The 22649-nt window shown below is 47.5% G+C and overlaps 1 protein-coding gene across 1 annotated transcript in view; it reads left to right on the forward strand.

Moving 5' to 3' along the window:
- The first annotated feature begins 15345 nt into the window (after positions 1-15345).
- The window catches only part of usp48 (ubiquitin specific peptidase 48), a 142347-nt gene continuing 135043 nt past the window's right edge, over positions 15346-22649 (forward strand). The window contains exon 1 of the mRNA XM_078239187.1: positions 15346-15598. Within this exon, the coding sequence (XP_078095313.1) occupies positions 15465-15598 (134 nt within the window). The 5' untranslated portion in view covers positions 15346-15464. The remainder of the gene's footprint in view (positions 15599-22649) is intronic.

The raw sequence follows: 22649 nt of genomic DNA on the forward strand, positions 1-22649 counted from the left end.
CTGGAACTTTTCGGAGGCCTATAGAAAACTCCCAACAGGGTGACCTCTCCTTTCCTGTTTCTAACCTCAGCCCATACTACCTCAGTAGACGGGTCCTCATCAAACGTCCTTTCTGCCACCGTAATACTGTCCTTGACTAACAATGCCACATCTCACCCTCTTTTACCACCTTCCCTGATCTTAATGAAACATCTAAACCCCGGAACCTGCAACAACCTGCAACTCACCCTGACGTGGCAGACAGAAGAGAGTGTGCTGAATAGCTGGGGGAGGGGGGGTATTTGAGACTTTATCTACAAGGCTACATATCTGCTGAGAGGATTGGGCATTGCATAAATATGGTGTGGAGTTTGTAGTTGTTCTAATTAGTTAATGGGGAAAGCACATTTTCTGTAGCCTAGTTGCCTATTAAGAAATGTTTGGTTGATATTGATTTTACTTTATTTGTTACAGTAAAGGGCTTAAACAAAATGGCCACATCCTATGATACCTGGATAGTCAGAGACCAGATGTACTCCAGAAGATGTGGTACAGAATCCTCTGAAGTCCCAATGCATTGACTCTATGGGAATTGTTCAGGAGGTTTGAACGTCCAATGGGTAATTCCCCGGCTCCCATGGACCCTCCAAATAGTCACCAACTCTGAGTTTGAGTCAGAAACTTTGGACAGTTCTAACTTATCTGGATAATTACCTATGAAACCTAAGGCAGGAAAATACCTGCCTAAGGCAGGAGTTAGTCTAACTCCTGTGTGTTAGGAGGATACTACTTATTCTGGCTGAATGTTTGAGAAACAATAAACTGCAATCCTATTACAACAATGGAAAACTGCCAGCCAGCCACCATTACAACTTGCATTCTACCCATGTGGGATGAAATGGGAACAAACACCCCAAAGCCTCTGAAGAGTTTGAATGACCCCATTTCCTGTTGGTTCCTGAAACTCTTCAAAAGTTTCTGGGATGATACCTCAAAATTACCTGTTGTCAAAAAACAATGACGAACAGGTATGGAATTAATCACATTCTTCAGGAATATACAGCCAGCAGAATTTTAATAATTATTTACCAGGCCAGAGAGATCAGAATGCTGTATGGAAAGGCTAGAAATGAGCTGTTTCTGCCTCAGTCTCTTCTCTCCCTCTTTGTCTATCTTCCTCTCTCTTACAAGCAAAAACTGAATCGGGAGAATCCATCAAAGAAAGTCGTGCAATGTTGGTCTGAGGAATTGGATGATCTCCTATGGGACTGCTTAGAGTCAATGGACTGGTCAGTATTTAAAAACTCCGCGACCATCCCGAACATGTATGCCTCCACAGTAATTGACTTCATTAGTAAGTGTGTAGAAGACTGCGTGCCACAGAAGCAAATCCGCGTGTTTCCCAACTGGAAACCATGGATGAACAGGGATATCCACTGCTTGCTGAAGTCTAGGTCTGAGACGTTCAAGTCAGGCGACCCTGACCAATACAAGAAATGATGTGGAGATGCCGGCGTTGGACCGCGGTAAACACAGTAAGAAGTCTCACAACACCAGGTTAAAGTCCAACAGGTTTATTTGGTAGCAAAAGCCACTAGCTTTCGGAGCGCTGCTCCTTCGTCAGGTAAGCCACTTACCTGACGAAGGAGTAGCGCTCCGAACGCTAGTGGCTTTTGCTGCCAAATAAACCTGTTGGACTTTAACCTGGTGTTGTGAGACTTCTTACTGTCTATACAAGAAAGTCAGATGTGACCGAAGGAGATCAATCAAAGATGCCAAAAGACAGTACCAAACCAAGCTAGATCCCAGGCTAGCGCACGGACCCCTGCCGACTATGGCAAGGTCTGCAAGACATAACAGACTACAAGATGAAGGCATGTAAAATCGCCGGCTCCAATGCATCCCTCCCAGATGAGCTCAATACACTCTATGCCCGTTTTGAGCAAGAGGTCAGTGAGAGCATGCCCTCCACCCTAGAAGCCCTGGATGAACCTATATCTGGGGTCTCCATTGCAGATGTCAGAACAGCCTTCTCGAAGGTCAACCCACGGAAAGTGACTGGTCTGGATGGGGTACCCGGACGAGCACTCAGATCCTGCACGGGTCAGCTGGCAGGGGTATGCGCAGACATCTTCAACCTCTCCTTACAAGAATCGGAGGTCCTTATCTGCTTCAAGAAGACGACCATCATCCCAGTACCAAAGAAAAGCCTAGCAGCGTGCCTTAATGACTATTGTCCGGTCGTTCTGACATCCATCATTATGAAGTGCTTCGAAAGGTTAGTCATGGCACAAATCAATTCCAGCCTCCTGGACTGCCTGGATCCAATACAGTTCACCTACAGTTCACCTACTGCCACAGTTCACCTACGGTGAGTCTCACTTCTGTTGTCGGCAAGATGTTGGAAAAAATTATAAGGGATAGGATTTATAGTTATTTGGAGAGTAATGAATTGATAGGTGATAGTCAGCATGGTTTTGTGGCAGGTAGGTCGTGCCTTACTAACCTTATTGAGTTTTTTGAGAAAGTGACCAAGGAGGTGGATGGGGGCAAGGCAGTGGACGTGGTATATATGGATTTTAGTAAGGCGTTTGATAAGGTTCACCATGGTAGGCTTCTGCAGAAAATGCAGATGTATGGGATTGGGGGTGATCTAGGAAATTGGATCAGGAATTGGCTAGCGGATAGGAAACAGAGGGTGGTGGTTGATAGTAAATATTCATCATGGAGTGCGGTTACAAGTGGTGTACCTCAGGGATCTGTTTTGGGGCCACTGCTGTTTGTAATATTTATTAATGATCTGGATGAGGGTATAGTTGGGTGGATTAGCAAATTTGCTGATGACACCAAAGTCGGTGGTGTGGTAGACAGTGAGGAAGGGTGTCGTAGTTTGCAGGAAGACTTAGACAGGTTGCAAAGTTGGGCCGAGAGGTGGCGGATGGAGTTTAATGCGGAGAAGTGTGAGGTAATTCACTTTGGTAGGAATAACAGATGTGTTGAGTATAGGGCTAACGGGAGGACTTTGAATAGTGTGGAGGAGCAGAGGGATCTAGGTGTATGTGTGCATAGATCCCTGAAAGTTGGGAATCAAGTAGATAAGGTTGTTAAGAAGGCATATGGTGTCTTGGCGTTTATTGGTAGGGGGATTGAATTTAGGAGTCGTAGCGTTATGTTGCAACTGTACACAACTCTGGTGCGGCCGCACTTGGAGTACTGTGTGCAGTTCTGGTCCCCACATTACAGGAAGGATGTGGAGGCTTTGGAGAGGGTGCAGAGGAGGTTTACCAGGATGTTGCCTGGTATGGAGGGGAGATCCTATGAGGAGAGGCTGAGGGATTTGGGATTGTTTTCGCTGGAAAGGCGGCGGCTAAGAGGGGATCTTATTGAAACATATAAGATGATTAGAGGTTTAGATAGGGTGGATAGTGATAGCCTTTTTCCTCTGATGGAGAAATCCAGCACGAGGGGGCATGGCTTTAAATTGAGGGGGGGTAGTTATAGAACCGATGTCAGGGGTAGGTTCTTTACCCAGAGGGTGGTGAGGGATTGGAATGCCCTGCCAGCATCAGTAGTAAATGCGCCTAGTTTGGGGGCGTTTAAGAGATCCGTAGATAGGTTCATGGACGAAAAGAAATTGGTTTAGGTTGGAGGGTCACAGTTTTTTTTTTTTAACTGGTCGGTGCAACATCGTGGGCCGAAGGGCCTGTTCTGCGCTGTAATGTTCTATGTTCTATGTTCTACAACAGGTCCACAGCAGATGCCATCTCCCTGGCCTGTACTCAACCCTGGAACACCTAGATGACAAAGACACCATTTACAGCTCAGCCTTCAACACAATTATTCCTACGAAACTCATCTCCAAACTCCATGGCCTGGGCTTCTCCCTTTGCGACTGGATCTTGAACTTCCTAACCCACAGACCACAATCAGTAAGGATAGGTGACAACACTTCTTCCACGATCATCCTCAACACCAGTGCCCCACAAGGCTATGTTCTCAGTCCCCTACTATTCTCCTTATACAACTATGACTGTGTGGCCAAATTCCCCTCCAACTCGATTTTCAAGTTTGCTGATGGCACCACCGTAGTGGGTCGGATCTCAAACAATGATGAGACAGAGCACAGGAATGAGATAGAGAATCTGGTGAACTGGTGCAATGACAATAATCTCCCTCTCAATGTCAACAAAATGAAGGAGATTGTCATCGACTTCAGGAAGCGTTGTGGAGGACATGCCCCTGTCAACAACAATGGGAAAGCTTCAAGTTTCTAGGTGTCCAGATCACCACCAACAACCTGTCCTGGTCCCCCTCATGCTGACACTATAGTTAAGAAAGCCCACCAACGCCTCTACTTTCTCAGAAGACTAAGGAAATTTGGCATGTCAGCTACGACTCTCACCAACCTTTACTGATGCACCATAGAAAGTATTCTTTCTGGTTGTATCACAGCTTGGTATGGTTCCTGCTCTGCCCAAGACCGCAAGGAACTACAAAAGATCCTGAATGTAGCCCAGTCCATCACGCAAACCAGCCTCCCATCCATTGACTCTGTCTATACTTCCCGCTGTCTCAGTGAAGCAGCCAGCATAATTAATGACCCCACACACCCTGGACATTCTCTCTTCCACCTTCTTCCTTCGGGGAAAAGATACAAAAGTCTGAGGTCACGTACTAATCTATTCAAGAATAGCTTCTTCCCTGCTGCCATCAGACTTTTGAATGGGACCTACCTCACATTCAATTATCTTTCTCAACACCCTAACTATGACTGTAACACTCCATTCTACACTCTCTCGTTTCCTTCTCTATGTACGGTATGCTTTGTCTGTTTGGCGCGCAAGTAACAGTACTTTTCACTGTATACCAATATATGTAATAATGATAAATCAAATCAAATCAAATCAAAATCTCCCCTCCCCCCACCTCTCTCTAAAGTACTGTGCCAGGATTTACAAAGTAACCACCTGGAGAAATCTATTGGAAACTGAGACGATTGGGAACAAAATGTGGAAATCTGTTCTGTACAAATACACCCAGGAAGACAATTGAACTAAATAGCCGCAACATAGAATCACTGCATTTAGACCAGCCAAATGGCAGTTAACCGTGTATTCCTTGGTTTGTTTATTTAAGCCTATCCTCTTATTCTAACCTCTGTACTGGTGTATGTGTGGGCTGAGGAATTGTGTGTGATGTATAAATAGTGGTTGCCATTTACCTAGTTTTTTTATAATTTGGAAAGTAGTGTCAATAAACATATCTTGCTTTTTTTTTAAAACTCATAAAATCTGTCTGGCTAATTCTTTGTAATTTGAAAGTCTGCATAGTGGGTTAGCAGACAGAAAGCAAAGAGGTGGAATAAATGGGTCTTTTTCTGATTGGCAGGCATAGGCTGGTGGGGTACCAAAGGGATCTGTATTAGGACCCCAACTGTTCACATTATATACTAATGATTTGGACGAGGGAACTAAATGTATTACTTCCAAATTTGCAAATGATACAACGTTGGGTAGGAGGGTGCAGAGATGCTTCAGCATGATTTAGACAGGTGTGTGAGCCTTTGCATGGCAGATGCAGTATAATGTGGATAAATGTGAGGTTATCCACTTAGGTAGCAAAAATAGGAAGGCAGCTTATTATTTGAATGGGTGTAAATTGATTTGATTTGATTTGATTTATTATTGCCACATGTATTAACATACAGTGAAAAGTATTATTTCACTGTAATACTATACAGACAAAACATACCATTCATAGAGAAGGAAACGAGAGAGTGCAGAATGTAGTGTTACAGTCATAGTTAGGGTGTTGAGAAAGATCAACTTAATGCAAGGTACGTCCATTCAAAAGTCTGACAGCAGCAGGGAAGAAGTTGTTCTTGAGTCGGTTGGCACATGACCTCAGACTTTTGTATCTTTTTCCCGAAGGAAGAAGGTGGAAGAGAGAATGTCCGGGGTGCGTGGGGTCCTTAATTATGCTGGCTGCTTGGCCGAGGCAGCGGGAAGTGTAGACAGAGTCAATGGATGGGAGGCTGGTTTGCGTGATGGATTGGGCTACATTCACAACCTTTTGTAGTTCCTTGTGGTCTTGGGCAGAGCAGGAGCCATACTAAGCTGTGATACAACCAGAAAGAATGTTTTCTATGATGTATCTGTAAAAGTTGGTGAGAGTCGTAGCTGACATGCCAAATTTCCTTAGTCTTCTGAGAAAGTAGAGGCATTGGTGGGCTTTCTTAATTATAGCATCGGCATGGGGGGACCAGGACAGGTTGTTGGTGAACTGGACACCTAAAAACATGAAGCTCTCGACCCTTTCTACTTTGAATTGGAGGGGAATTTGGCCACACAGTCATAGGTGTATAAGGAGTATAGTAGGGGGCTAAGAACACAGCCTTGTGGGGCACCGGTATTGAGGATGATCGTGGAGAAGGTGTTGTTACCTATCCTTACTGTTTGTGGTCTGTGAGTTATTAAGTTCAGGATCCAGTCACAGAAGGAGGTGGCGAGGCCCAGGCCACGGAGCTTGGAGATGAGTTTCGTGTTAATAATAGTGTTGGAGGCTGAGCTGTAGTCAATAAATAGGAGTCTGACATAGGTGCCCTTGTTAATTAGGTGTTCCAGGGTTGAGTGCAGGGCCAGGGACATGGCGTCTGCTGTGGACCTGTTGTGGCAGTAGGCAAACTGTAGTGGATCCACGTAGTCCAGGAGGCTGGAATTGATTCGTGCCATGACTAACCCCTCGAAGCACTTCATAATGATGGATGTCAGAGCCTTCGGCCAATAGTCATTAAAGCATGCTGCTTAGTTTTTCTTAGGTACCGGGATGATGGTCGTCTTCTTGAAGCACATAGGGACCTCAGATTGTTGTAAAGAGAGGTTGGAGATGTCTGTGAATACCTCCGCCAGCTGATCCGCGCAGGATCTGAGTGCACATCCAGGTACCCCATCCGGGCCAGTTGCTTTCCATCGGTTGACCTTCAAGAAAGCTGCTCTGACATCTGCAATGTTGACCCCAAATACACGTTCATCCAGGGTTTCCAGGGTGGAGGCCATGCTCTCGCTGACCTCTTGCTCAAAACGGGCGTAGAATGCATTGAGCTCATCAGGAGGGGTGCGTTGGAGCCGCCGATCTTGTAGCCTGTTGTGTCTTGCAGACCTTGCCATAGTCGGCGGGGTCGGTGTGGCTAGCCTGGGACTCTAGCTTGGTCCAGTATTGTCTTTTGGCATTTTTGATGGATCTCCTTAGATCGTATCTGACTACTCTGCGAGACCTTGACATCCTGGTGCATCAGTCACTGAAAGTAATCGCTTAGGTACAGCAGACAGTAAAGAAGGCAAATAGTATGTTGGCCTTCATAACGAGAAGATTTGAGTATAGGAATAGAGTTGTTTTACAGCAATTGTATAGGGCGTTGGTGAGGCTTACCAGAATAATGCAGCTGGTGCCATACAATGCTGGCATGGTTTGCCTTTCCCAACAATCCAACACTATAAATAAGTCCATTTTAGTGATGCTCCACATTTCTGGGGAAGCCAGGACCAGAAGTACCGGCCAGAAATGTGGACCACAGGCATAGCACAGAAAAGCAGGAGTGGAGTGGTAACTCAATGGTGATTGCCATTCCTCGGTAGATTCGGCCCAAAATCCTGTTGCACGATGATTTTTTTTATTCATTCGTGGGACATGAGTGTCGCTGGCTGGCCAGCATTTATTGCCCAACCCTACTTGCCCTTGAGAAGGTGGTGGTGAGCTGCCTTCTTGAATTGCTGCAGTCCACGTGCTGTGGGTTGACCCACAATGCTGTTAGGGAGGGAATTCCAGGGTTTTGAACCAGCGACTGCGAAGGAACAGCGATATGTTTCCAAGTCAGGATCGTGAGTGGCTTGGGGGGGGAACTTGCAAGTGATGGTGTTCCCATGTTGCTGCTGCCCTTATCCTTCTAGGTGGAAGTAGTCGTGTGTTTGGAAAGTGCTGTCTAAGGATCTTTGGTAAATTGCTGCAGTGCATCTGTAGATAGTACACACTGCTGCTACTGAGCGCCGGTGATGGAGGGAGTGGACATTTGTAGGTATGGTGCCAATCAAGTGGGCTGCTTTGTCCTCAATGGTGTCAAGCCTCTTCAGTGTTGGAGCTGCATCCATCCAGGCAAGTGGGGAGTGTTCCATCACACTCCTGATGGAGTGGGTGCGGCACGGTAGCACTGCTGCCTCACAGCGCCAGGGTCCCGGGTTCATTTCCACGTTTGGGTCACTGTCTGTGTGCAGTTTGCACATTCTCCCTGTGTCTGCGTGGGTTTCCTCTGGATGCTCTGGTTTCCTCCCACAGTCCAAAAGACGTGCAGGTTAGGTGCATTGGCCATGCTAAATTTTCGCTCAGTGTACCTGAACAGGTGTCGGAGTGTGGTGACTAGGGGATTTTCACCGTAACTTCATTACAACATGAATGTAAGCCTACTTGTGACTAATAAATAAATAAAAGTCTTGTGCCTTGTAGATGGTGGATAGGTTTTGGGGAGTCAGGAGGTGTATGCCGCAGTATTCCTAGCCTCTGACCTGCTCTTGTAGTCACTGTGTTTATGTGGTGAGTCCAGTTGAGTTTCTGGTCAATGGTAACCCCATTGATTGCTCAAAATTCATACTTCTTTTCAAATGTTATGGGTCTCTATGGGAGTGGTAACAACTGCATTTACCAATATACCATCCCAGCAATGGCATCACGTCTTCATGATATCCCAAATGCTTTGCAGCCAGTGATGTACTTTTAAAGTGTAATTGCTGTTGTGATGTAGGAAATGCAAAAATCAATTTGCACACAGCAAACTGAGATGTGATGTAAATGTCACCACAGGCCCAGAGGCTTTGTGGGTGAGAGTTGACTGGTGGTGATTTAACCTGAAGATCACCACACGTCAGGCGAAGGGTAGGGACCTTCATGGACAACCTCAGCTGGCACCGGGAACTGAACCTGCGCTGTTGGCATCGCTCTGCATCACAAACCAGCCGTCAGCCAACTGAGCTAACCAACCTTCCATGACTAGCTAATCCGCTTTTATTAATTTTGATCAATATTGGCTAAGACACTGGGCCGTAACACCCCTTCTCTTCTTCAATATAGTGCCATGGAATATTTTATCTCCAGCTGAGATGGAAAATGGGACCTCAGTTAATGTCTCATCTGAAAGACAGCACTTCCAAAAGTGCAGCATTCCCTCAGTACCACACTGTTCAAAGTATATTTTTATGCTTATGTCTCTGCAGTGGAATGTCAACACCCAGCCTCTGATGCCGGGGCAATCGTACTACAAATTGAGCCCTGGCTGATACTGACACAAAGGATCCGAGGTTCTTCCTCCTTTGCAAACCTTTATAAAATGATTTAAGCCACTATTCTCCCATCACCTACACTAATGTTTTAGTGCAGTTGGCAGGGAAAATCGCGCGTCGGCCAATTCGCAGGATTCCCACGAGCGTTCACGCTGCATTTGTGTCTCCCAGGCCTGGATTTCCGGCAGTGTCTGTGCAGCACTGGAAATCGGCTGGGAGACGGGGCTAGCATTTAAATAGAATTTTACATACTATTTAAATGTTACTAGCGGGCCCAGGACTAAATTCTCTGGACCCACTAGCATCTCCCACCCCGCCAGGAGTGTTTCACTCCAGCACGGATTACAATAGCTCCCCACTTTCGGGAAGCTAGCGGCCTGACCCCAATGGAGTGAAGAGGGGGCAATCAGGGGGTGGTGCCCCCTGGGCATGGGCACCCTGGCAGTGTCAGCCTGGGCACCCCTGGCATTGCCCAAGTGCCCATGTCCAGAGGGCACCTTGACATTGCCTATCAGGCATGGGGCAGTTCCAAGGGGTTGGGGGCGGGGCCTGCTGGGGAAGGGTCTAGAAGGCAGTCATTGGGGGTGGCGTTCCTGTTGCCACTCTGCCTCTGCCATTGGGGTCTAGAGTGAGGCAAGTGATTGGGGTGGGCTGGGAGGGGGAGAGGGGGGTGTGATCTGCCAGGGTGGCATCTGCCGCGGAGGTTCAGCTGCGGGTGGTCTGCCAGGGATGGGGGGTCCGCCGGGGGGCGGGGGGGGGGGAATTGGTCTGCCTGTCCAGGGGTGGAGGGATCGTCACTGCTGGGGGAAGGGGGTGGGGGTTAGAGATCGGGAGAGACTGGGATGGGGGGTCAAGGCTGGCCTGTGAATGGTCAGGGGGGCACGATTGCGCCCTGTGAGGGTTGGGGGGGCAGCACTATGGAGATCCAGGGCTGGCCAGCGATTGAGCTGGCCAACAAACTAGAGGATGGCACTTCGGGGCCACTGCGCATGCGCAGAGGCCTGCTGGTTTCAGCCTCTCCAGCGTGAATAGGCCCTGCCGCCTGAAATCTAATGATAGTCACGCTGGTGGCCTCTGCATTGCACAGAGTGTGGGAGATTCTAGTGTGAACTCCCACTGAAAAAAACGTGATTTACTCCAGTTTTCCCACAAATTCAACACTTTGAATGTTTTTAGGAGAATCGCTCCTTTAATTTTTGCTCCAATTGTCACTTCCACATGAGGCTCTGAAATGAGTCAAATAATTTCAGTTGAATTGCTCATGTCCTTATTCATGGCAAGTCCTGCTTACACTCATGTTCTCACTGCCCTACATCCCAGTTATGTGATGCCTCAATTCTAATCCATGTTTTCAAATTCCTCCATGGCCTTGTTTCTCCCTAACTCAGTAATTTCTTCCAGCTTCAAAGAACAAAGAAAATTGCAGCACAGGAACAGGCCCTTTGGCCCTTCAAGCCTGCACCGACCATGCTGCCTGACTTAACTAAAACCCCCTACCCTTCCGGGGACCATATCCCTCTATTCCCATCTCATTCGTGTGCTTGTCAAAACGTCCCTTAAAAGTCACTACCGTATCTGCTTCCACCACCTCCCCTGGCAACGAGTTCCAGGCACCCACCACTCTCTGTGTAAAAAATCTGCCTCGTACATCTCTTTTAAACCTTGCCCCTCGCACCTTAAACCTATGCCCCCTGGTAATTGACTCTTCCACCCTGGGAAAAAGCTTCTGACTATCCACTCTGTCCATACCCCTCATAATCTTGTAGACTTCTATCAGGTCTCCCCTCAACCTCTGTCGCTCCAGTGAGAACAAATCAAGTTTCTCCAACCTCTCCTCATAGCTAATGCCCTCCATACCAGGCAACAACCTGGTAAATCTTTTCTGTACCCTCTCCAAAGCCTCCACATCCTTCTGGTAGTGTGGCGACCAGAACTGAACACTATATTCCAAGTGCGGCCTAACTAAGGTTCTATAAAGCTGCAACATGACTTGCCAATTTTTAAACTCAATACCCCGGCCGATGAAGGCAAGCATGCCGTATGCCTTCTTGACTACCTTCTCCACCTGCATTGCCACTTTCAGTGACCTATGAACCTGTACACCCAGATCCCTTTGCCTATCAATACTCTTAAGGGTTCTGCCATTTACTGTATATTTCCTGTCTGTATTAGACCTTCCAAAATGCATTACCTCACATTTGTCCGGATTAAACTCCATCTGCCATCTTTCCGCCCAAGTCTCCAACTGATCTATATCCTGTTGTATCCTCTGATGGTCCTCATCGCTACCTGCAAATCCGCCAACCTTTGTGTCGTCTGCAAACTTACTAATCAATCCAGTTACATTTTCCTCCAAATCATTTATATATATTACAAACAGCAAAGGTCCCAGCACTTCATAACACTTAAAGTTCCAGTTTTAACATTCATTCCCTCCACCACTAATGCACAGTGGCAGCAATACTATATTAGAACATATGAACTAGGAGCAGGAGTGGGCCATTTGGCCCGCTCGAGCCTGCTCCGCCATTCAATAAGATCATGGCTGATCTTTTCGTGGACTCAGCTCCACTTACCCCCCCGCTCACCATAACCCTTAATTCCTTTACTGATCAAAAATCTATCTATCTTTGCCTTAAAAACATTCAACAAGGTAACCTAAACTGCTTCATTGGGCAGGGAATTCCACAGATTCACAACCCTTTGGGCGAAGAAGTTCGTCCTCAACTCAGTCCCTAAATCTGCTCCCCTGTATTTTGAGATTATGCCCCTAATTCTGGATTCACCCACCAGTGGAAACAACCTCTCTGCTTCTATCTTATCTATTCCTTTCATAATTTTATGTTTCTATAAGATCTCCCCTCATTCTTCTAAATTCCAATGAGTATAGTCCCAGTCTACTCAGTCTCTCCTCATAAGCCAATCCTCTCAACTCCGGAATCAACCTGGTAAATCTCCTCTGCGCTCCCTCCAGTGCCAGAATATCCTTTCTCAAGTAAGGAGACCAAAGCTGTACATAATACTCCAGATGTGGCCTCACCAGCACCTTATACAGCTGCAACATAACCTCCCTGTTTTTAAACTCCATCCTTCTAGCAATGAAGGACAACATTCCATTTGCCTTCTTAATTACCTACTGCATCTGCAAACCAGCTTTTTGCGATTCATGCACCCAGGTCCCTCTGCACAGCAGCATGCTGCAATTTTTTTACCATTTAAATAATAGTCCATTTTGTTGTTATTCCTACAAAAATGGATGACCTCAGATTTACCAACATTGTACTCCATCTGCCAGACCCTTGCCCATTCACTTAGACTATCTATATCCCTTTGCAGATGTTCAATGTCCTCTGCACACTTTGCTCTACCACTCATCTTAGTGTCACCTGCGGACTTTGGCACACTACACTTCGTCCTCAACTCCAAATCATCTATGTAAATTGTAAACAATTGCGGTCCCAACACTGATCCCTGAGGCACACCACCAGTCACTGATTGCCAACCAGAAAAACACCCATTTATCCCCCAAAAATATACATATACAAATCGTCATAGCAACTCATACAGGTTCCTTTGACAGCACCCCTAGGACCTCTACCAGTTAGAAGGTTAAGGGCAGCAGACGCATTGAAACACACCATCCTGACATGGAACTATATTGCTGTTCCTTCACTGTCACCAAGTCAAAATCCTGGACCACCTTTCCTCCTAGCACTGTAGGTATACCTACATCAGACGGATGCAGTAGCTTAAGAAGGCAGCTCACCATCTCCTTCTCAAGGCCAAATAGGATGGGCAACAAACGCTGACCTTGCCCGTGATGCTCACATCCCACAAACAAAAAGAAAAATCCGCTGACATATCTGTGTTGTTCCAATTCTGGCCTTTTGAACATTCATGATCTTACTCGCTTCAGCGCTCATGACCCCATCTTCAGTTCTGAGGCCCTAATCTCTGAAATTCCCGATGCCCTTCCACCTCTCTTTCTTCGTTTAAGACAAGGGAGATTGGTGAACAGGATGTTGTACGAGTTGCAACATGGGCAGAAAACATTTGAATTATCTCATGTTTAGTGGAACAGAGAACAAGGGAGGCCAACCAGGATTACATTGAAATAGTCAAGTCCAAAGTAAACATGGGCATGAATGAGGGCTTCAGTAGCAGATGAGCTGGGCTCAGGTTGGAGTCAGGCAGTATTGCAGAGATGGAAACAGGCAGTCTTGGTAATGATGTTGATAATGTGGTAGAACACTCATCGCAGGGTCAAATATTACACAAAGGGTGCAGACAATGGCGAGACAGAGTACAGAATGAGATAGAGAATCTGGTGAACTACTATGGCAACAATAATCTCTCCCTCAATGTCAACAAAATGAAGGAGATTGTCACCAACTTCAGGAAGCATAGTGGAGAACATGTCCCTGTCTACATCAATGGGGACGAAGTAGAAATGGTCGAGAGCTTCAAATTTTTAGGTGTCTCAGATCACCAACAACCTGTTCTTGTTCCCTCATGCCAACGTTATAGTTAAGAAAACCCACCAATACCTCTACTTTCTCAGAAGACTAAGGAAATTTGGCATGTCAGCTACGACTCTCACCAACTTTTACAGATGCACCATAGAAAGCAATCTTTCTGGTAGTATCACACCTTGGTATGGCTCCTGCTCTGCCCAAGACCGCAAGAAACTACAAAAGGTCATGAATGTAGCCCAATCCATCACGTAAACCAGCCTCCCGTCCATTGAATCTGTCTACACTTACTGCTGCCTCGGAAAAGCAGCCAGCATAATCAAGAACCCCATGCAACCCGGACATTCTCTCTTCCACCTTCTTCCATCGGAAAAAAGATACAAAAGTCTGAGGTCATGTACCAACCAACTCAAGAACAGCTTCTTCCCTGCTGCCATCAGACTTTTGAATGGACCTATCTTGCATTAAGTTGATCTTTCTCTGCACCCTAGCTATGACTGTAACATTACATTCTGCACTATCTCATTTCCTTCTCTATGTACGGTATGCTTTGTCTGTACAGCACGCAAGAAACAATACTTTTCACTGTATACTAATACATATGACAATAATAAATCAAATCAAATCAAAATACAGTCTCATACATTGTCAGGGAGAGGGATATAATTTATAATACATGTAATTTAAATTGTAGAATGAATTCTAATTGAGAAAAAAAGAATTGAGACTACATTCACTTGTCCCACAACATCACGGTTATTCTTTGTTCGCACCAGTGGGAACCCATTGTTTATCAAATCCATCTCTTTAAGCCATCATCAGGTTTCCATTTGTCCTTCAGATGGGGGTGTAGATCACTGTTAGCTATAAATGCTGAAAATGTGGCCCCAGGAGCAGTCCACAATTTTTATCAATGCACCTGACTGACTTCCATGGATTTTTCTTTCTTTCATTGGATGCGAGTGTCACTTGCAAGGCCAACATTTGTTGCCAATTCCTTGTTGCTCTTGAAAAAGATGCGGTGAGATGCCTTCTTAATGTCCATGTGCTGAAGGAGCAGTGCTCCGAAAGCTTATGGTATTTGCTACCAAATAAACCTGTTGGACTTTAACCTGGTGTTGTGAGACTTCTTACCGTGTAGGTACACCCACAGTGCTGTTAGGGAAAAGGTTCCAGGATTTTGACCAAATGACCATGAAGACATGGTGATACATTTCCAAGTCAGGACAGTGTGTGGTTTGGAGGTGAATTTGCAAGTGTTGGTGTTCCCATATGTCGGGTTACAGAGAGACGAGGTGTCTACACATGAATGCTCCTCCAGACACTGCCAACACCATGGATCCAATCACCTCCCGCTGCTACGCACTGAGCCTGCGCAAAGCCTGTATACCGAGCCTGCGCACTGAGCCTAAATAGTGAGCATGCGCACAAGTCTGCACACCGAGGCTGCAAACTGAGCACGCGCAAGCCTGCGTACTGAAGCTGCGCATTGAGCCTGCATACTGAGATTGCGCACATTGCGCATCACGTCATCGATTGCGGCGGACGTGACGTCACACTTTCCAGTGCTCCTGTGTGTAGGACGTCATCGGCCCGGCAACTCGGCGGCGCGGAGCAGGCCCCGGGGTTCGGAGCGGATAAACCCCGGCCCGGGGCTCGGAGTGAGGCCGCGGGCGGAGCGGTGCTTATGGCCCCCAAGCAGCAGTTGGAGAAGGCGGCCTGGCAGTGGACCGAGAGCGTCCGGCCCGAGGAGGTGAAGCAGGAGCACATCGAGCTGGCCTACCGCATCCGCCTGGGTTCCTGCCGCAGGGACGCCCGCAGGTAAGAGTCCGGTCCCGGACTCCGCTCCGGGGCGCCTTCTCCTCACCGCCAGGGGGCTCAGCCCGCATTATGGGTGAGGGAGACGCGACACTTCCCGGCGCCAACCCCAACCACAACCCACCCCAACCATCCACTTCCCCTCAGCTACCCATACCCACCCCAACACCCACCACAACCACCCCCCGCAACACCCACCCACAGACTCTACCCACCCACCCTAACATCGACACCCCCACCCCCTGGATGCCACCCGGACACCCACTGTCTCGCCCCGGATGCCTGCCCCCCCCAGATGCCCGCCGTCTTGCCCCCCCCCCCCCCCCGGACGCCTGCCGTCTTGCCCCCCCCCCCCCGGATGCCCGCCGTCTTGCACCCCCCCCGGGCGCCTGCCGTCTTGCCCCCCCCCCGGATGCCCGCCGTCTTGCCCCCCCGGATGCCCGCCGTCTTGCCCCCCCCCCGGATGCCCGCCGTCTTGCCCCCCCCCCGGATGCCCGCCGTCTTGCCCCCCCCCGGATGCCCGCCATCTTGCCCCCCCCGGATGCCCGCCATCTTGCCCCCCCCTCCGGATGCCTGCCCACCACCTGGACGTCCACCGGCCCGGACACCCACCCGGCCTGATGCCCGCCGGCTTGACCCCCCCAGACGCCCACCGGCTCGCCCCGCCAGCTCGCCCCCCCCCCCCCCCCGGACGGCCGCCACCTGGACGCCTGCCGCCCTCCTGCCCGACCCCACGTCCCCGGACGCCCGCCCGGCCCCACGACCCCAGCCCCTACCCCCCCAGACAGCGCCCGCCCCCCCCCCCCCACCTCCCCTGGACGCCCGCCTTCCCGCCCCCCCCCCCCCCCCCCCCCCCCCCCCCCCCCGGGAGGCCCACCCCGGACACTCCTCCCGACTCTCGTTGACTCCCAACCACCCCCAGACCAGAAGCCATAGGAGCAGAATTAGGCCGCAAGGCCCATCGAATCTGATCTGCCATTCAATCATGGCTCCTATTTTACTCATCCCCATTCTCCTGCCTTTTTCCCTTGCACCCGATCCCCTTATTCATCAAGAACCTATCTGTCTCTGTCTTAAAGACACTCAATGACCTGGCCTCCACAGCCTTCTGCGGCAAAGAGTTCCACAGGTTCACCAGCCTCTGGCTGATGAAATTCCTCCTCATCTCTGTTTTAAAGGATCGTCTCTTTAGCCTGAGGTTGTGCCCTCTGGTTCTAGTTTTTCCTACTAGTGGAAACATCCACATCCATTCTATCCAGGCCTCCCGTCAACCGTTCCTCATATGACAAGCTCTTAATTCCAGGGATCATTCTTATGAACCTCCCCTGAACCCTTTCCAAGGCCAGCACATCCTTCCTTAGATATGGGGCCCAAAACTGCTCACAATACTCCAAATGGGGTCTGACCAGAGCCTTATACAGCCTTAGAAGTACATCCCTGTTCTTGTATTCTCGCCCTCTCGACATGAATGCTAACATTGCATTTGCCGCCTTAACTGCCGACTGAACCTGCACGTTAACCTTAGGAGAATCTTGAACAATGTCTTCCAAGTCCCTTTGTGTTTCTGATTTCATATGCATTTCCCCATTTAGAAAATAGTCTATACCTACATTCCTCCTTCCAAAGTGCAAACCTCACACTTTTCCACATTGTATTCCATCTGCCACTTTGCCCACTCTCCTAAGTCCATCTGCAGCCACCCTACTTCCACAATACTACCTGTCCCTCTACATATCTTTGTATCATCTGCAAGCTTAGCAACAGTGCCTTCAGTTCCTTCCTCCAAATCGTCAATGTATGTTGTGAAAAGTTGTGGTCCCAGCACTGACCCCTGAGGCACACCACTAGTCACCGACTGCCATCCTGAAAAAGACCCCTTTATCCCCACTCTCTGTCTTCTGCCAGTCAGCCAATCCTCTATCCATGCCAGGATCTTACCCTTAACACCATGGGCATTTAACTTATTTAACAGTCTCCTATGTGGCACCTTGTCAAACGCCTTTCGGAAATCTAAGTAAATCACGTCCACTGGTTCTCCTTTATCTAACTTCCTTGTTACCTCCTCAAAGAACTCTAACAAGTTTGTCAGACATGACCTCCCCTTGACAAAGCCGTGCTGACTCGGTCCTACTTTTATCACGCACTTCCAAGTGCTCTGCGATCTCATCTCTAATAATGGACTCTAAAATCTTGCCAATGCCCGAAGTCCGGCTAACCGGCCTATATTTTCCCATCTGCTGCCTCCTTCCCTTAAACAGCGGTGTTACATTAGCTTCTTTCCAGTACCCTGGTACGCTCCCTGCCTCCAGTGATTCCTGAAAGATCACCAGCAATTTCCCCACAATTTCCTCAGCTATTTCTTTTAGAACCCTGGGGCATAGTCCATCGGTTCCAGGTGATTTATCCACCTTCAAACCTTTCAGTTTCCCCAGAACCACCTTCTTAGTGATGGCCACTACACTCACCTGTGCCCCCTCACTCTCCTGGAGCTCTGGCATCTATCTCACTGGTGTGTTCCACCGTGAAGACTGATGCAAAATAACTATTCAGTTCCTCTGCCATTGCTTTGTTTCCTTTTATTACTTCTCCAGCCTCATTTTCCAGTGGTCCAATGGCTATTTTTGCCTCTTATATATTGAAAAAAAACTCTTCCGATCTTCTTTTATATTACTAGCTAGTTTACACTCGTATTTCATCTTCTCCCCCCTTATTACTTTTTTCGTTGTCCTCTGCTCACTTTTAAAGGCTTCCCAATCCTCTGGCTTCCCACTAATCCTTGCCACTTTGTATGCTTTTTCTTTTGCTTTTATGCTTGACTTCCCTCGTCATGGATGCCTCGCCCTCCCCTTAGCATGTTTCCTCCTCCTTGGGATGAATATCTGTCGTGCCTCCTGAATAACTCTCAAAAACTCCTGCCATTGCTGTTCCACTGTCTTCCCTGCTAGGCTCCCTTTCCAATCAACTCTGGCCAGCTCCTCCCTCATGTCTTTTGTAGTTACCTTTATTTAATTGTAATACTGTTACATCTGATTCTAGCTTCTCTCTCTCAATCTGCAGGGTAAATTCTATCATATTGTGCTCACTGCTCCCGAAGGGTTCCTTCACCTTAGATTCCCTAATCAAGTCTGCCTCATTACACGTCACCAAATCCAGAATTGCCTGTTCCCTAGTAGGCTCTGTCACAAGCTGTCACAAATAAAAAAATAAACTAAATGGCAATTGTGCAACAAGTTATGGGAATAGATACCAGATCCAGGGCTAATGAAATTCACCAAAAAAACCATCTCTTAAACATTCCACAAATTCCTTTACTTGGGATCCACTGCCTACCTGATTTTCCCAGTCCACCTGTTTATTGAAGTCCTCCATCATTGTTGTAATATTGTTATATGCCTATTCTATCTCCTGATTTATTTTCTGCCCATATCCTGACTACTGCTAGGGGGGCCTGTACATAACTCCCATCAGAGTCTTTATACCTTTGCGATTCCTCATCTCTACCCATATTCTATGCCTTCTGATCCTGTATCACTTGCTATCGATTTAACTTCATTCCTTACTAATGATGCAACCCCGCCACATTTGCCCATCTGCCTGTCCTTCTGATAGGACACATATCCTTGGATATTTAGATCCTTGGATATTTAGATACCCCCCCCCCCCCCGTCTCTCCCCCCCCCCCCGTCCCCCAACCATCTAGCTTATCTATGCCTCTCATTATTTTATAGACCTCTATAAGATCACCCCTCAGCCTCCAATGCTCCAGAGAAAAAAAGTCCCAGTCTACCCAGCCTCTCCTTATATCTCAAACCATCAAGTCCCGGTTGCATCCTGGTAAATCTTGGTAGCATCCTCGTAAATCTTAAAAAGGTGTGGAATTAGAATTCATCTCTGAAGGAGATCTGTGATTTGGTATACTCCTCTGCTGCTGTGGCCAGCCCTTTGTTTTCTTTGTTTTTTAGATGAGTGTGTTGTTGGCAAGGCCACCATTTATTTTCCATGTCTAAATTCCCTCTAGAAAGTGGTGGTGAACTGTCTTCTTGAACCACTACTGTCCACTTGTGTGGCATGTGTGGCATGTGTAGGGAGAGAGTTCCAGGATATTGCCCCAGTGACGGTGAGGATTTGGCAATGGTATGTGCTTTGGAGGTGCTGCTGCTCTTTTAGGTGATAGGGTTTGGCAAGTGCTGTTGAAGGAGCCTTGTTGAATTAATCTGGTGTATCCACACTGCACTGGTGGTGAAGCGAACGTTTCAGATGGTGGGTAGGGTGCTCATCAAGCGTGTAGCTTTGCCTTGGATAATGTTGGAGCTGTATTCATCGTGGCAAGTTTTTAAAATTCATGCATACGATGTGGGCTGGCTAGGCCAGCATTTATTGCCCATCCCGGATCGCCCTGGAAGGCTGTGGTGAGCTGCAGCCTTGAACCGCGGCAGTCCATGAAGTGTAGATCGATACAAGTGGAGAGTATTCCATCCCACTCCTTTTCTTCGCAGCAGTGATAAACAAACTTTGGGAGTCAGGAGGTAAATTGCTTGCGGCGGAATTTCCAGTACTTCTGATAATTTAATTAAATTGATACCTGGAGCAGATTGTTTAGTCTGTAAGCTGACATCAGATCTTGCGTTTTGGGTTCTTAACTAATGCTCTTGTCTTCACACCAATAATTAATTCCTGTAAGCAGAACAAATCTCCCATGATCTACAAACTGCACCCTTTTATTGTCATTTATATCCCCCCCCCGTTCACACTTTCGGGGCACCTGTTATGTTCTCTTGTCCATCCTAAAGATTGGAAAGTGTGATGCTGCCAGACTAACACTTCCAGGCTAAAGTTGCTTGGTAACTTAATTAACACGCAGGCAAAATGATAAAAGATGCTTTAAAACAAAACTGAAATCATTCTAAAGATAAACTTTTTAGAATGTGATTCTTAATCTGTTAAATGGTAAGACTTTTGAAACAACCAATTTTGTGTCTTGGTACACAATTTGGCAGAGGTGTCCTGGTTCACTCAAACTGCAGGATTCCACTCTCAAGCAAGAGGAAAATTCCCCAGTAGTTCTGAATTATCGGTCATCTCCACAGTGATTTACTGGCTAAATATCTGTCATGTCAGGATCAGGAAAATTATTAAACTGGTACCTCCATGCTTGCTTTTGGAACTGTTCCTGTTTCCAACGTAGTTCATTGACCTGGGTTCAGAAACTCGATGCATATTGATTAGATTTATAGATTCTAAGTTGAGCAGTGAATTTAGAGTAGATTACAAAATAATTCTAAAATGAGTTTGACAAGATATGCCATTTGGCAAGAAGTGGCAATTGCCTGGTTTTATATAATGCAACATTTAATACAAGATTTTAGTGAAATGTCAAACTAGAGAATAATAAACTTTCATGTAGAAAGCTAAAATTTGAGAGAAATTATATTGTAACAACCTGCATCCATGTAGCACCTTTAAAACACTTCAATGCCCTCAAAGTGGTGAATAAGATCCAACAGATTTTGACAGATGTCAGAGGTAGGTTCTTTACTCAGAGTAGTAAGGACGTGGAATGCCCTGCCTGCAACAGTAGTGGACTCGCCAACATTAAGGGCATTTAAATGGTCATTGGATAAACATATGGATCCGGATGGGATGTACCCCAGGTTACTGTGGGAGACGAGGGAAGAGATTGCAGAGCCTCTGGCGATGATCTTTGCGTCGTCGATGAAGACGGGAGAGGTGCCGGAGGATTGGAGGATTGTGGATGTGGTTCCTATTTTCAAGAAGGGGAATAGGGATAGCCCAGGTAATTACCGACCAGTGAGTCTAACCTCAGTGGTTGGTAAGCTGATGGAGAAGATCCTGAGGGACAAGATTTATGAGCATTTAGAGAGGTTTAGTATGCTCAAGAATACTCAGCATGGCTTTGTCAAAGGCAGATTGTGCCTTACAAGCCTGGTGGAGTTCTTCGAAAATGTGAGTAAACACATTGACGAAGGGAAAGTGGTAGATGTGGTTTATATGGATTTTAGCAAGGCGTTCGATAAGGTCCCCCATGCAAGGCTTCTAGAAAAAGTGAGAGGGCATGGGATCCAAGGGGCTGCTGCCCTGTGGATCCAGAACTGGCTTGCCCAAAGGAGGCAGAGAGTGTGTATAGATGGGTCTTTTTCTAAATGGACGTCGGTCACCAGTGGTGTGCCCCAGGGATCTGTTCTGGGACCCTTGCTGTTTGTCATTTTCATAAATGACCTGGATGAGGAATGGAGGGATGGGTTGGTAAGTTTGCCGACGACACGAAGGTTGGTGGGGTTGTGGATAGTCTGGAGGGATGTCAGAAGTTACAGAGGGACATAGATAGGATGCAAGACTGGGCGGAGAAGTGGCAGATGGACTTCAACCCAGATAAATGCGTAGTGGTCCATTTTGGCAGGTCAAATGGGAGGAAGGAGTACAATATAAAGGGAAAGACTCTTAGCACTATGGAGGATCAGAAGGACCTTGGGGTCCGGGTCCATAGGACTCTAAAATCAGCTCTGCAGGTGGAGGAGGTGGTTAAGAAGGCGTATGGTGTGTTGGCCTTTATCAATCGAGGGATTGAGTTGAGGAGTCCGGGGATAATGATGCAGCTATATAAGACCCTCGTCAGACCCCACTTGGAGTACTGTGCTCAGTTCTGGTTGCCTCATTACAGGAAGGATGTGGAAAAGATTGAAAGGGTGCAGAGGCGATTTACAAGGATGTTGCCTGGATTGAGTGGCATGCCTTATGAGGATAGGCTGAGGGAGCTCGGTCTTTTCTCCTTGGAGAGACGTAGGATGAGAGGAGACCTAATAGAGGTATATAAGATGTTGAGAGGCATAGATCGGGTGGACTCTGAGGCTTTTTCCCAGGGTGGAAATGGCTGCTACGAGAGGACACAGGTTTAAGGTGCTGGGGGGTAGGTACAGGGGAGATGTTAGGGGGAAGTTTTTCACACAGAGGGTGGTGGGCGAGTGGAATCGGCTGCCGTCAGTGGTGGTGGAGGCAAACTCAATCGGGTCTTTTAAGAGACTCCTGGATGAGTACA

This window comes from Mustelus asterias, chromosome 22 (assembly GCF_964213995.1).
Source record: "Mustelus asterias chromosome 22, sMusAst1.hap1.1, whole genome shotgun sequence".
Classification (NCBI taxonomy): Eukaryota; Metazoa; Chordata; class Chondrichthyes; order Carcharhiniformes; family Triakidae; genus Mustelus; species Mustelus asterias.